General features: G+C 58.4%; 1 protein-coding gene across 2 annotated transcripts; it reads right to left on the bottom strand.

Annotated features, from left to right (window-relative positions):
* Positions 1–3,882: 3,882 nt before the first annotated feature.
* Positions 3,883–13,461, bottom strand: CYGB (cytoglobin). Of its 2 annotated transcripts, none has more exons than XM_031469164.2 (4): positions 13,100–13,461; positions 8,044–8,275; positions 7,565–7,702; positions 3,883–5,199 (listed from the first exon to the last, which is right to left on the bottom strand). In XM_031469164.2, exons 1-4 carry the CDS (start codon positions 13,240–13,242, stop codon positions 5,107–5,109), a joined length of 606 nt encoding a protein of 201 aa, XP_031325024.1. In that variant the 5' UTR covers positions 13,243–13,461; the 3' UTR covers positions 3,883–5,106. The 2 variants fall into 2 exon arrangements, with proteins under 2 accessions (XP_031325024.1, XP_010982138.1); XM_010983836.3 differs by having other exon boundaries at positions 7,539–7,702; positions 13,100–13,456.
* Between the last annotated feature and the right edge of the window lie 1,404 nt (positions 13,462–14,865).

Raw genomic sequence — 14,865 nt, 5'->3', positions numbered from 1 at the left:
CATTTGATCCCAACTTAATATAAAATGCAGTATATGTGTGCTGGCTATGAGGTATGCAAGAACAGGGTAGAGACCAAAACACTAACAGCGATTGCTTCTGCTTGGAGGGGTCACAGGAGACCTTTTTTCTTCTTCGTGTTTTCCTTCAGCCCCCCAATTCCCTGCAATGATCATACAAACCCCCTGTGACTGCTATTTGTAAAGCTATGTATACAAATTCCAAGCATTATAAGTGGTCTATGTGTACAAAAGACATCTGGACGACCGGGCAAGGGGGATGGATCACCCGTAAGTACTTTTCCAAGTTTTCTCAAGCGCAGTTTTTTTGTTTTTGCATAACCAAATTTTTTTTTTTTTTAAACAATTAACAGTATTGCACGTTCTGCCTTTGGACTTAGACAAGGTCAAGGGCTCATTTCCCCACCTGCCCCGGGGGACCCTTCCCCCTGCCCCCTGCCTTCTCCCCACACCCACATGTCCCACCCTGGTAGCAGAAAAGGGCTGAAGGAGGCAGGACAGAGGGATGGGTTCTTCAGGCCCCTATGTGACTGGATGGGCTCTGGGGCTGTCTGGGCAGTGAGTGTGTCACCCCTTCCGTGTGACCTGTCTGCTTAGGGGACCCAGCGCTAGGCCTGCCCGCCTGCCCCTGAGCGGTTATGTCTTAGTCAGAAGTCACCACTGGCTCTTGGGAAACTTGCTGCTCCCCTGTGGCCCCAGGGAGAAAGTGACAAAGAGCCTCTAATTCTACTCAGACTCCCCTGATCTTTCCACGAGGCCTGACCTTGGATGTCAGTGGTCATCTGCATTGTCCAGTTTTAGCAGGAATCATGCTCAGTTGGTTTAGCTAGAATTCCCCATCGAGTTCTTCATCTTCCATCGCCCCCATCCTGAGTGAGGTCTGAGCCCCCTGGCCATCCTTCAGCAAGAATCCTGTAGGGTCATTTAAGCCAGAACCCCCACCCCCCTGATGTAATTTTCCATCCACCGCCTCCCATCCTGCTCCTTGACTGTAAACTCCCACTTGCCCGCCCTTGAACAGCATCGCTCTGCTGGGGAGTTTGAGAGCTGGTTACTCAGCGGGAGGCACTGGAAGGATGGGAGGCTGGCTGAGAGAACCATGCCCGCTACAGCAGGGGTGCCCAGCCCCACACTGAGGGCCTAGAGATGATCAGGCCTGGAGCTGCCCTCTCCCCGTCCACTGCCTAGTTCCCAGACCCCTGGGCAGCTGTGATGAGGTCCCTCCTTCCATCATGTTCTTTACCAGACAGCACCCCCACTTTGGAAGCCTCTGTGGGCCTCTGTTCCCTGCCACCAAAAGCTCCTGATCCTGTGTCTCCAGCCCTAAGGGACGGCCAAAGTCCAGACTCTCACTTGTCGTGATCATTCTTTTACCAAAAGTATCAGATGAGCTGCTCTGAAACCCACTGCCCTGGGAGGTGTGGAGGGGAACTCCTTGCAGTCAAAAATGAATGTTTTTCAGCTGGGGTGTGTCAAACAGAATATTCTAGGAAAGTGCTGGGGATAGGGTGAGATGAGTGAGGCATTTGGCTGGGGCGCAAAATTTAGGAGGGACACTAACCAAAGGAAATGATATTTCAACATAATATTTTTTAAAATCTTTATTAAAACAAAAATACCCATTATGAAAAATATTCAAAATTTTAAACAAAGACAGCTTGTTGTGTGTTTTAATGACCCTGCGTGGCCGTTATGGCTCCAGCTGAGGGAGATTATAAGTGTTGACACAGGTGAGCCCGCAGCTTGGGAAATGAGGGGCTTTGTGTAAAGTCTTTAAAAACAGGGCATTTATTAACTTTTCCCAATTGGTTAAAAATACGGGAGGATATTTTCATAAGTATATATGGGGTGCCGACTTTTTCTTTTTGCCTCAGCCTCCTTTAAGCTACTACCTCCTTTAAAGAGAGGGAGGATGGTGGGCCCCAGCGGGAGGAAAGAAGGAAGGTAACTAACTTCTCCAGCTGCTCAAGGCTGAGACTTCTCGGGTGAGGTTCCCGCCGCGGCCAGCAGGGGGAGCTGTGGGGCTGCGCGGCCGGGACCGCTTCCAGGGGAAGGAGGCTTAGTTTCTGCACCCTGGTTCCTGACACCCCATCGCTTACAGCTCCAGCAGGCCAAGGGGAGCTGATCCAGTTGCTCAGCTCTTCGGTGACAACACAAGGCTATCCCTGAGCACAGAGCACAGAACACAACCCCAGACATTGCTCTTGTACCCTGTAGCCCCCTGCCGCCAACCTGCAACCCCCCCAGGACACATAGGCCCTGCCCAGCATCATCTCTGGTTGGATCTTATCGGCCCCCTCCTCCAGCAGCACCCCTAGCCCAGGTGTGGCGGGAATCACTAATTGCCAATGGCCTCTCTTTGCGGGGTGGGCAGTGGAGACAATCTTTCTCAAGGGCCACATTCCAGATCGATTCCAGCTCAGAAGTGAATCAGTCACCACTCTCAAGCCAACCAAAGTGAAATGGGGAGGGGTCTTTTCCTCCCAGAGGCTATCCTGCCTCTTCTCCTCTGGGTCCCCACAGCCCCACGACCCCTGCACTCTGGCTCTGGCTCAGCCTGTACTTGCCAGGGGCCAGGAGGCCCCGGACCTGGCAGTCTCTTTCAAGACTTATCCCTGTATTTGGCCCAGTCCACCATCCCTTCTCCTTCCACGTGCTGCTTCCGACAGTCACTCTGTCCTGAGCATCCCCACGTCCCCAGCACTGTGGGTGCATCCTCCTCCTCCTGGTACCTGCCTTGCAGGACAGGCCTCATGTTCACTCCTGTTTTAAATTAGAGGTGATTGTGGCCCAGAGAGGCTGAATGACTTGCCCAAGGCCACACAGCGTTGGGAGGCAGTCTGATTCCAGAGTCCAGAGTTCTATCTTGCAGTACTGCGTCCCTGGAAAGGCCTGTCCTTGCTCTGTCCTCCCCGCCCTGCATGTCTGGGTCAGTGCACACAGCTCCTGGCTCGGGGTACTGGCCTTGCTTTCTAAGAGTGGGATTTATTTACTCTCTGGATTTCTGTCCAGCGCCTCTGCCGTGCCAGGCTCAGGCGCTGAAGGCGCAGCCTGCATGCCAGGAGTTCACGGGCTGGAAGACAAGACTTTTCCTGTGTGTCAGCTGAATCTTCCCAGGCAGCCGGGAGCTCTCCCAAGGGGCAGAGGCTGCTTCCTGCCTCTCCTGCAGCCCACCCGGGGGTGGTGACCTCCTGGCCCCTCCTCAGGGGTTGATGCTGCTGACTGTTGTCTCCAGGAACAGTGGGCGGGGGCGGGGCAGGGCTGGCCTGAGGCTGTGAGGTGGGGACGGAAGGGGCTGGGAGCTGAGAGCTCAAGGAAGGTGCAGGGGGTTTAAGGCTGGGAAGAGCGGACTTCATTTCTCAAAAACCCAAGGGCTGCCCCCTGACCCATACACCTAGAGCAGCAGGTTGAGAGTGTGGGAGGCCCAGCTCAGGTCTAGAAGGTCAAGGTCTGATCCTTGGCTGGCTCACTAGAGCGCTTGGACCAGCAGGGCCCTCCTTTCTGACTACCTCTCCCTTGATTCCTCCCTCACTTACCCTATTCTTTCCAGGGAGATTTCCAGAACAAAAGATGAAAAGCCCCCGGACTTCTTTTAAACAAACACAGGCTCTCTTCCTGCCCTCCCCCCAGCCCCCAAGCCCAGCTTCCAGCCTCCAGCCCTGTGCTCCTAACTAAACAGGCGAGCCCCCCCCCAACCCCGACACGCAGTCCTAAGCCCCAAACAGAGGGGCCCGCCACCAGCCAAGGCTGAGACACAGGTGAGGGGCACACTTGGGAAGCCAGACACCTTCCAAGGAAAAGGGCTGAGCCCTGAACTAAGGAGTGGAGACAGAGGTGAGAGACAGGTGGCAGAAAAAGACCAAATGAGCGTGCACAGACCCAGGAAGAACGAGTCTGTTTAATGACACAGCTGGGTCTGGTTACAAACATCAGAAACTACAAAAGGTGGACAGGCAGTTACACGGATGGCTGCACGAAGATGGGACGGGGGACACAGGCACAGTCGCCACAGCAGCGAAACATCCTTGAGGACGATACACGTGACCAGGGGGCACACAGGGGGCTCCCCAGCAACATGACCTAGGTGGATGGACAGGCTGAGCGCCGGGCCGTAGTCAGGAGGGGCGGGGGAGGGAAGGCCCTCGGCCCCCAGAGCTCCAGGATGAGATGGAGACATCTGGTCCTGTCATGGCTGCCCGGCTGACAGCAGCCTGGATCCCGCTCTGGCCAGGGCTGTCCTAGTGGCAAAGGCGGATGGAGTTGGCGCTTGAGGTTTCTTGACCTTACCCCCTCCCCCCAGTGCCGTGATCCTGTCCAGAACGCCTGGCCCCTCTGTCTGCCCATTTCAAGGCAAGTCAGGGAGCCGCATCCTTCTGTGGAGGGTAGAGGTAGGGAGAGGCAAATCCTTTTTGCCTGAAGTGGAAAGCAGGAATGTGGGGAGCTAGTCAGAGAGGATGGGCTGGGCTTTGCTGGCAAACTGGGTCCCCCCCACCCTGCCCATGCAGGCCCGGGTCCTCTCTGTGCTGATGTGGGGCCCCTGTCATCTCTGCCACAACACTCTGTTCTCTGCCCAGAAGCTACCAGAACCCCTCGGTGGGCAGAACCGAGGCTTAACATGTGCCTCTGGGCCCCACTGATACACCGTATAGATATGTATGTGTATATAGAGAGATTTATATAGGTTGTATATAGAATATATCTGTAAATACGGTAGACGTGTGTGTGTGGTACTAGGTGAGTGATGTGGAGACCTGCATGCTAGCCAGGCAGATAGAAACAGGGCTGGTGTGTTCCTCGAGCGACTCAAAGACCGGCCCCTGATTCCTGCCAGCTGTTCAGCTAGGTCTCTAACAGTGAGTAGAAAAGCTAAGAAGGGTGTGCCCGGCTCTTCAAGGAGGGAGGATCCCCCACCCCCGCAGGCCACCCGCCACACCACCGAGCTGGGGTCAGCATCCAGGCAGCCAGGGCCACCTCCTGGTGGCTCCAGGGGGACTGTGGCCCAGGCAGAGGCAGCCTCTTTCCGGGAAGACGAGTCAGGGATTCCTCCAACTTCCTTGGCACCCAGAGATGGAGGGTCAAGGAGGGTCTTCAGAACTCGGCCTTCTGCTCAAGATGCTGCCAGGGAGGGGGGAGGAGAGAGGAGGATCCTATGGCCCAGAAGAGGGCAGCGTGGCCGGTGGGCTGTGGGAGAGATAGGAAATAAAAGTAACAGGTTACTAGGGCCACAAGTGGGACCAGGGAACCTGGGGGGCAGAGGAGAAGGATCGGGGGCTGGCAAGGCTGGACACAACCTGCCCAGAGACCCGCGCAGTGCTGTTGAAAGCCGCCCACTGGACCCAGGTTCTGGTCCCTTTTGCGCCAGGAACTTGCTGTGTGGCGTCCGTTGGCGCATCTGAACTTCAGATCTTTCTCTAGAATGTGAAGCCTGCCTGCCTCGCCCACCTCTGTGAGATCCGAGGGACAGAACTGCCTGACCGTGTTTCACGAGCTGCAAAGAGCCATACAAACACGAGCTCTCTGTCTCTCAATTCTGAGATACAGGCACTCTCCGGTTGGCACACCTGGTACCCCGGCCCCGGCCACCCATAGGCATTCTCTGCACGTGCAGCCCCTCCGTACTCGCTCTCCTCCCAGCCCCTCCTGACTCCCCCACCCACAAAAGCACACACACACACACACACACACACCCTGAAGCAGAGACAGTTCAATAAACAGTGGCGTCTGGCCCTCCTTGTGTCTCTGATAAGAGAGGCTGGATGGAAGCCTTCTAGAACTCTGCTCTGTAACTTCCCCCACCCTGGCCTTTGAAACCCATCTGGACCCTGGCAGCAGTGGGGTCTGCAGGCCCGGGGCCAGGGAGTCACTCCCTCTAAGGGGTCACACCCGTGCCCCCAAGAGACCAGGCGTGATGTGAGAGTGGAGACAGATGAGCTGGGGTAACCCAAATGTGGGGCACTCAGGCCCCCGGCCAGTCCCCCAAGTACTCCTCTCCAGTCTACGAGGAGCAGAAACGGGGAGGCAGGAGATGTTGGCGGTTTCCTAATGTTTGGGGTTTGGCAAGATTTAAATCCCAGGGGTCCAGCTGGGGCAAGAGAGGGGAGGGGACAGGACTTCGTGTCGGGAAATGTTATCCATGTGTTTCTGATTCACTGGGGCTCGCACCGGCCAGCTCTCCTCTCCCTCTAGGCCCCCATAAAAAAGCCCTTTTCTCTAGAAGCAGGAAGTCTTGTCTCCTGGCTATAAACAAACTCATCTTTGGCGGCAGAGCCTGCCTAGGGAGAGGCGTGGGAGGGCGAGCCCCCTTCCCCACACTGACCCCTCCCTGGCCCCTTGGGCTGCTTCCGGCAGCCATCCTGGCTCTGCCAGCACCTCCTGGAGCAGGTAACAGTGGCCCACCTGCTTCCCGTCCACCCTGAGGGCTGGGGCAGGCCAGAGGCCAGCTGTGCACATCTGGAGCCACTGCCTGGCTGTTGCCAGGAGTTCCCGGGGGCTCTGCTCTCTTGGGGGTGGTGCCGATGCAGGGAAGGGGGCAGGAGCAAGCTGGGGCCAGTGCGGTCAGCGGCAGGAAGGCCAGGAGGCCTGGCCTCTCCAGGCTGCCCTCGGGGGACCTCCTCCCGGAGCCGCGCGGGGACCCCTGTGAACAGGAGGTTCGCTGGCTCGGTGGGCCAGCTCGGAGCCCGGGGTGGGGGGGCGGGGGGGATACGCCGCCTTTTCCATGGGAAACTGCTGGGAATGTTTCTCTCCAGCGCGTGTCCTGAGCCGCTGGCTGACCCCTGCTTCCCATTCCCGCCTCCGCCCCTCTCTGTCCTTCCTACTCCAGCCCCGCCTCCGCCCCTCCATTGAGCTCCCAGAGCCCAAGCCCCATGGGGGCCCAGGAAGGCCGGAGTGTTCCCAGGCACCATGTCTAGGGGCCAGCCCTCCCCCTTGTGCTCCGAGTCAGCTGGAGTCACTGAGGCCAGCCACCCTTTTCGAGCCTATCCCCCAGGCCCTCACCCCAAAACTAGGGACCTGGCCTCCCAGGTCAGCCCAGAAGTACCGCCCCCTGCTGGTGTGCGTGGGAGGTACACCCACACAGGCCCTGAGTGGGTTTGGGCACGTGCACGCGTCCTCGTGATTCTGCTGGCTCCAGCCTGGTTGAGGCCGAGGCAGGAGGGAGAGCTGGTCAGCGTTAGATGAAAAACAGCCCCATGTGATTGGTACCCAGGGAGGAAGTGGCCAGAGCTGGCCGGGGTTGCCTCTGGGCCCGATGAGCCAGCCTTCCCTCCAGGAGTCTTTGGAGCCTCTCTGCCGGGGCAGCCTTGGTCTCGGGGTACTCTGAGTGCTCCCCAGTTCTAGGCAAGGCGAGGGCTCTGCCCGAGGAGACTCTGGGGCCTTTTCTGAGCCTGCCTGTTCTTAAATGCGTCAGACCCCAGATCCATCCTCCTGGGAGTGTTCCTGCCCCGATGGTCAGCACGTGGGCCCCAGGAGAGGTGGGAGACCAGGGGACAGGGGAGGATGCGGCAGGGAGGCTGCCTCCTCACGTGGTGGCGTTGGGGACCTGCTGTACCCAGCCCACTTCCTTGTAGGCAGCGGTCACGTGACTGTAGATGAGGCCACGAAGCTTGGCCCAGGCTCTCTGTGTCTCGGGTGGGAAGTCGTTGGCAAATTCCTCAGCGATCACCTCCAGGATGACTCCAGAGAGGATCTGGGGACCAAGGGAGGAAGGCGGAGTAAATGCTTGCGCTTGGGCACCCCCAAAGTCCCCTGCATCCTTTCTATCCTGTGTTTGGCCCAGGGGATTGTTCATGACACCGCAACCCAGCAGCTGTGGGAACCAAACACACTCAAGACCAAGCCCCCATCCTGCTGCCCCTCCCGGTCACAGCCAGGCCCGGTTAAGATGTGCAGTGGTCCCCTCTGCTGACCCGGGGAGCCTTCCCAGAGCCTGCAGGCCGTTGTTGGCTGTGGGAAGTGGGCCCTGAGGGGCTCAGGAGCTGAAGAGGATGGTGGGGGGGAGTGGCAGCACACATCTGTCCAGCGACATACCTTGAAGTACACGGGCTCCACCTTGTGCTTGAGGGCGTGGGCTTTGCCCACCAGGGCGAGCACAGAGGACACCTTCTCGGGGTCATGCAGGTTCTCCACCACAGTGTTGAGGGCCCCCATGACCCGGCAGGCGTGCTTCCGCAGCTGCGGGCTCCGCTCCATCTCCAGGGGCTCCTCCATGTGCTTGAACTGGCTGAAGTACTGCTTGGCCGATGGGAAGTTCACAAAGAACCTGGCAGGAGGAAGCGGGCGGGCGCTGATCAGGGGGCAGGCCCTCTCCCTGAAGTGGCCAAGATGATGGGGGGTATGCAGAAGTGGGAGAGGCAGGACCCACCCCCACCTCACCCCACTAATTCTTTTCCCCACACGGATAGCTGTCCCTCAAACACAGACCCTTCCTCTGGCCTACATGCAGTCCCTCCCCTACCAAGGCCCCAGCCGTTTCCATGCGCCAAACTTGCTCAGGCTGGCAGCCTCCTCTTCCAGGCCCCTGTCTTCCTTGCTTCTTGCCTCCCTTCCAAACCCTACACACCCTTCAAAGCCTGGGGCAGTCACAGCTGAGAGACTCAGAGCTTCAGTTCTGGGATCACAGGCCGGTGTGACCTTGGGCAAGTTAACTTTCCTGAGCCTCAGTTTCCTCATCCATGAAATGGGCATCACTGTTCCTGTCTTGTGAGTCATGGGTTGTCACGAGAATGACACGAGAAAGTGTGCGTGCGGAGTCCTCCGCACAGTGTAGACACAAGGGGGCTCAGTAAATGCCAGCCTTTGTTAGGATAAAGTCAGAGCTCTCTTTGTAAACAAAGTAAAGCCCTGTGACTTAGCTCAGGTCACGCAATCACGGAAGGGAAGAAACAAGATTCAGTCCATCTCCTCCCAGCCCAGTCTTCCCTCTTCACTACACTGCTTCCCTCCTCAGCCTGCAGGAAATATTCATCGATTGATTTACTTAAAGGTATAGACTGATGTCACCTGCCTGGTGTGGTTCTGTAAGTACTTCCTGCGTGTACATCCCACCTCTCCAATCAGCCTGAGCACATCTCGGGGGCAGACCCTAGGGCTTTCAAGCTCTACCCCTTCCCTCTCCAATTTATCTGAAATTATCTAATTCCTCCCAAATGTCACATTCACTAGGTCACTCTCATGCTCAGAAACATTCAATGGCTCCCCACTGTCTACTGGACAAAGCCAAAACTCCTTAACCTGGGATCCCAGGCTTCTTATAAACTGTCCCAACGTGGTGTCCACATTCTCCCCTACACCCGAGCTCCACAGCTTCGCTCACCTTTGGTAAAGCGGTCAGGCACACCCTTCTCCCTCTTCTCTGGTGTCCCCCATGCCTCTCCCTGGGCATCGACTGGGCCCAGGGTGACTGCTTTCCCTTCGAGGCCACTGATGGGTTCCCTGCCACCCTTCACGGTTTCTTCCCTTCTTGCTGGTCTGACTGGGTCCCACAACCCAAGGGCAGAGCCTGGGTCTCATGCATCCCCTGTCCCATCACCCCTGTCCAGGCCCTGCAGTTTGCTGGATGCTGGTGATGAGGGATGCATTCCCTCTCCCGCCCGGGGCAAGGTGTCATGGGAGGTACACGGCCTGACTCCACCAGAACTTACGCAGCTTAAATGTAGCCTAGAAAACTATAGGATGGGATGTCTTGGATCTGTTTTTACAGGTTGTTTCACACCTTTGGAGCGTCCTCCTTTGTGATCAGAGAGAGCTGGTAATTTGCCAGAACAGCCCTTTCGCCAGGGGGTCGAGTCTCAGATCTGAGAGCAGGAACAGATGCAGGGAGAGCATCTGACCCAGGCTGTCTCTTCAGGAGACGAGGCTGAGGCTGGCGGGGAAGTGACCAGGACAGAGTCCATGTGGAGAGCAGAGGGGGCCAAGAGTGACCTTGGGCAAATCACTTCACAATCTCCTGTCTGCTAAAGTGTGAGAGGAGTCCCCCGCACTCCTGCTCACCACGTCGCAGATATCCTGGTGAGGGCAAATGAGGCAGTGGGTCTGCAAATACACTGAATTTCTCTGGAGAAGCTTTGCTGTGAAGGGTGGATATGAAAAACCCAATCTGGATTTAAGTGAGGAGCTCAGACTTTGGAGGTTTTACACTGCTTTAAAAATAATCATTTCTATTTGGCTGGTGTGTAACCATGTGCAAAGCATCTCCACCTGTTATTTCATTTAATGTCACAACAAAGTGGATCTTGTATCCATTTTAGTGATGAGGAAACCACGGGGAATATTTACTGAGCACTTACTCAACGATCTCATGAATCCTTGCGGTACCCTCCTGAGGTTGCACTCTTTTTATCCCCACATCCTGGATTAGGAAATTGATGCCCAAGGTGGCCCAGCGAGGTGGGCGGCAGGACCAGGGAGGAGCCCGGGCAGCCCCTGCTTTGCTGGCTTCCCCATGCTGCTCGGAGGCTGCTCTCCTGGGGGACGGTGGCCTGGGACCCAGTGGGTCTCCTGCCTTGACACTTATGCCACGTCATGGCCCTCAGAAACTATGGTCCCAAGGAGACTCTCTTCTGGGTGAGGGGAGTCTAGGGGGCCACATGCTCTGCTCCTCTGTCCTGGCTTCTCTCCTGGCCCCTCCGTGTTCACTCCTGACCAGGCCTGGGCTGCCAGGGAGAAGCCTCAGCAGCCAGCTGGGGAGTTCTGCAGCTTCTAGAGGTGCCTGGGCTTCCAGGAGAGCCTGCAATAGGCTTGTCTGAGTGTGAGGAGGGAGGCAGCAGAGTTACAACCGGGAGGGGCGCCTTCCTAGAGCACGGGTGCTCCCTCTCCAGGGAGTGGAGGCGCAGAGTCTGGGCAGCTCCTCCACTGCCAGAGCTGAGGGGTGACGTGGGGGTGCAGCTGGCCGCAGCCCAGTGGGGAGGGAGGAGGTGAGAGTGACAGGTCAGAGGGCCACTGTCCCAGGCTCTATCCGGGGCCGTCTTTGTGGATGGGTGCATGAAGACAGGAGGGAGTTGTGACAAAACTGAGGGGCATTCGAGAAGCTTATCAGCCTTGTCCTCCCCCCAACAACATCCCCCATCCCAGCTAGCCAGGTTCTGGGGCAGACGGCAGGAGGAGGAGAAAAAGCAAAAGGAGGCTGGTGGGATGTGGGTCTGGCGGTGGGGATGTGGGGGGCTTCCACACAGAGGAGAGGGCAGGTGAAGTGTGGCTGGGTTATCAGCAGGCCAGATCTAACTGCTCTCTCCGGCCTCTTCAGGTTAATTATGGGCCCTCTCTGAGACATGAGCACTTGGTAAAGGCCTCCCCAGCGCAGACCTGGTCCCCTCTAAGAGTCGGGAACAGGGAACTAGAGGGGAACAGAGAGAGAAAGAAAACCTCACCAAGAGTTCAGATTCTCCAGGAACAGCTCTGCCCACAGAGTTCAGTTCCTTCCTCTGCACCCACCCCCATCCCCATCCCTGAGGAGGCTGGGTGCTGCCCCAGGAGCTGGGTCTTGGACACATCCCTTACATGTCCTCCCTGGCAAATGGCAGCCCATTGGGACAGAACATCTCCAAGGTCCTGTGGACTCTGCCTCTTCTCCTCTTGGTGACCCACGGGCGCATCCGGGAGCATCCTGAGGCCTGATGGGCCCGCGTGTGCCGACAGACAGCTGAGAGCAGACCTCCATGGATGCAGCCTGGCACATCTGGGACTCCACTGGCCACCCTGTGTGGGCGCTCGCACGTGCGGATCTGCACCTGCCCACGGCTGATGGCTTTGAGATCCGAAATCCCCTCTCAGCTTCCCCACCACCCCCGGCTGTGTTTCTGGGCCTGGGAGCTGCCAAAATAGCTGTCCCTTCCTCAGGAATCCTCCTGGAACTCCTCAAGAGTGTTTCTTGCTCTTTTTCCTCCAAAATCTGATTCTAAGTTGGAATCAGGGCACATCAATCTGGAGCTGGGTAGGTCCCAGGCTTGGGGGAGGCAGAAAGGAGAGAATGTGGGAGAGAAAGAGGAGCCAGAGATGGGACCAAGACAGGCATGCACTTCAATTGTCCTTTCCACAAGAGAGGTTCCACCCCATCTTCAAATAATAAGACTGCCCTGATCTGTCCTAGATTTGACAGCTTCCCTCTGCCAAGGACAGAGGGTTGAGAGTGAGTGTGGGTCTGGGGCCTCCGGGCCTGTACCCCCAGGGACCAGCACATGCAGGAAGAGAGCATCAATCTGTAGCTATGGTCAGTTACTAGCTTGTGCGGCTTGGGGATATTAACAGGAATGGTGTGCGTGTGCACTGGTGTACTGGTGTGTGAATAAGAGTGTCACTTTGTGTGTGTGTGTTCCTTGGGGGCATGTGGTGCCTGAATGGAACCCTGAGCCCAAGACACATGGCCTTTCCTCCCCAGATGGGGGTTTCACGGTGAGGCCCTGTCTCCTGAAGCTTCTCCCTTTCCCTCCACTAAACTCAGCAGGGACTGTATCCTAGGGGAGGGTTTACTTCGCCACTCACCTGTGCCTCACCTGGGAGCTCCCTGCTGGCCCTGGTGGCAGGGGCAGGAAGAGGTCAGCTGGGGAAATGGACCTCAGGGTCTACTCCTTCTGACCTCTATTCTCCTGTCCTTTGCGCTGTTCTTCCAAGAGTCTTTGAATATGGAAAGGGGCTGAGCTGAAGAAAGGGGTTTGCTCCTCCTTGTCCTCCTTGATTGAGCCTCAGTTTTCCTGTCTCTAGAATGGGGAGCCCCCAACGACCCCACTGGAAAGGCTGGTAAAATGTGTGTCCATTACAGCTCGGTTAGATGGCTGGGGTCGCTGGTGAGGAAGGCATGGCTGGCTGAGCAAGGAGTTCTGAGGCCGGGGAGAGGAGAGGGATGGAGGTGCCCTCCTTCTGCGTCTGGTTCCTAGTTCCTGGTGAGCCCCGCGCCCAGAGCCAGGAAAGGCTCGGCCAGGGTTTCGGCCACCCCAAGGTGCCCCACGCTGCCCGCACCCGACCGGCTGGCCGGGCCCCAATCGCAGCTGGGGAGGTGGCTCCGGAGCTCGGACCCGGGCCGAGCCCACCTCTGCCGGAGCCGCTGCCGCCGTCCCTCCTCCGGGCCCGGTCGGGCCGGGGCGACACCTACCTCACCAGGATGGCCACCCCCACGTCCTCGCAGTTGGCATAGAGCCGGGCCCACGTCGCCTGCACCGCCTTCCTCTCCGCCTCGGACAGCTCCTCGCTCCGCTCCCTGCGCTCAATCTCCATCTCACCCGGCACTTTCTCCATGAGCAGCTCCTAGCCCAGCCCGGCTTCGCTAGGCAGCGGCGGGGCGCGGGGCGCGGAGCGCGGGGAGCCGGGCCGGCTGCGTGCGCGGCGGGCGGGCGAGTGGTAGAGCGCGCCGGAGGGAGGGAGCGTATCTGTCTGTGCGCGCCGGGTGTGTGTATGTGTTTGTGTGTGTGTGTGTGTGCGCGCGCGTGCAGGGTATATGTGCAGGGGGCGGGGGACCGCGAGCGGGGGGCGGGGATGTGGTTTGCTGGAAAAACGTGAAAAAAAAAATCCGCTTCAAACCCCCAACCCCGTGCCCGTGAGCCAGTTCCGGCAAGGTGAAGGCTGGGCGGGGTGGGGGCGACGCGGCGGCCGCCCCCCTGCCCTCCAGGCCACCGCGGAGTTTGACTGCCGGGCGGGGCTGGGGCGTAAGGTGTGGCGGGTGCACTGGCGAGGGGGGTCTCGGCAGGAGGGGGCGGTCACGCGGCGCGGGGCCTCGCGGGCGGCACAGGAGTGCGCCGCGGCGGGTGTGGGTGCGGGTGCGGGTGTGGGGGCAGCGGGTCCCTGCTCACTCTGCGGGGCGGCGTCGGGGCGTGTGCCTGTGTGCACCCTTCCTGCGGCGGGGAACTGACTCAAAGTCAAACACTCCCAGGCATTTGCGGCGTGGCCGCCGGCCCGAGGGGGCGGACACGAGCCCCTCGGGCGGCCAGCTGTCGGAGCTGAGCTCCCGCTCTTTTCCGGCCTCTCCTGAGCCAGCCGCGGGAGGCTGCGGCGCCACCCCCAGAGCTCCGGACCCCAGACTCTGGAGGGTTTAGGACTGGGGTTATCTCCGTGTTCCAATACCTTACAGGAATCCACCGCTGAGGGGATGGAGGGCGGCTGTCGAATTTAAGCACCAGAGGCCTGGCCCTCTCATTTCCTTCCCGCCAGCACCCCTCCCCCTTGGTGCACTCACATGGCGTCAGAAAGAAGGCCCTGGGTGGCTTATTAATTACACAAGCAGGCCAAAACCTGGCGCTGCCCTTAATTCCTGCCCTGGGGGAAGCAAAGTCCAAAGGAGAGGCAGCCTGGACGGCCAAAGCAGAACTGAAGGTGGGGGGGGTCAAGAAGTCTTGGGGAGGCCCAGGCTGCTGGAGACATCCCAGCCACTAAGGTGGGGATTAGAGACAGTTTCTGTGGGAGAAGGAGGCAAATTCTTGTCCTGGCGGTCCTGCTCAGGGAGGTGTGAGTGTGACTGGACCAGAGCTGGGGGACTATGCTACTGAGAGCCACCAGGTCCCCATCCTGCAAGAAGCTGCTGAGTCCTGGTATGGCCAGGTCCCACCTCTGACTTCCAGTTGAAGCCTGAGGCTAGAAGGGGTGGGGGTGGGGGCTGCAAGCATCTGAAACAGGTGATGGGGGTGTGGGGTGTGTCCAGTTCTCCCTAAGACTCCCTGGTGACCCTGCCTTTTTCAAGTCTGTGTCCAGTGTGTCAAGTATTGCAAGAGTGGTGGCTCTCCTCTTCAGCTTTGTTTTATGTGTTTATTTAAAACTTCGTATTCCAAAGCCGAGATTCGAGGCACAGCCGCAGCCCCGGCCCTTGCTGGAGCCCAGGGTTCAGGTACTTTACTGGAATCTTGGCAGGAGGCCTCTTGGCACTGAGAT

Source organism: Camelus dromedarius, chromosome 16 (assembly GCF_036321535.1).
Source record: "Camelus dromedarius isolate mCamDro1 chromosome 16, mCamDro1.pat, whole genome shotgun sequence".
Taxonomy (NCBI): Eukaryota; Metazoa; Chordata; class Mammalia; order Artiodactyla; family Camelidae; genus Camelus; species Camelus dromedarius.
This window is presented reverse-complemented; position numbering and strand designations above follow the sequence as displayed.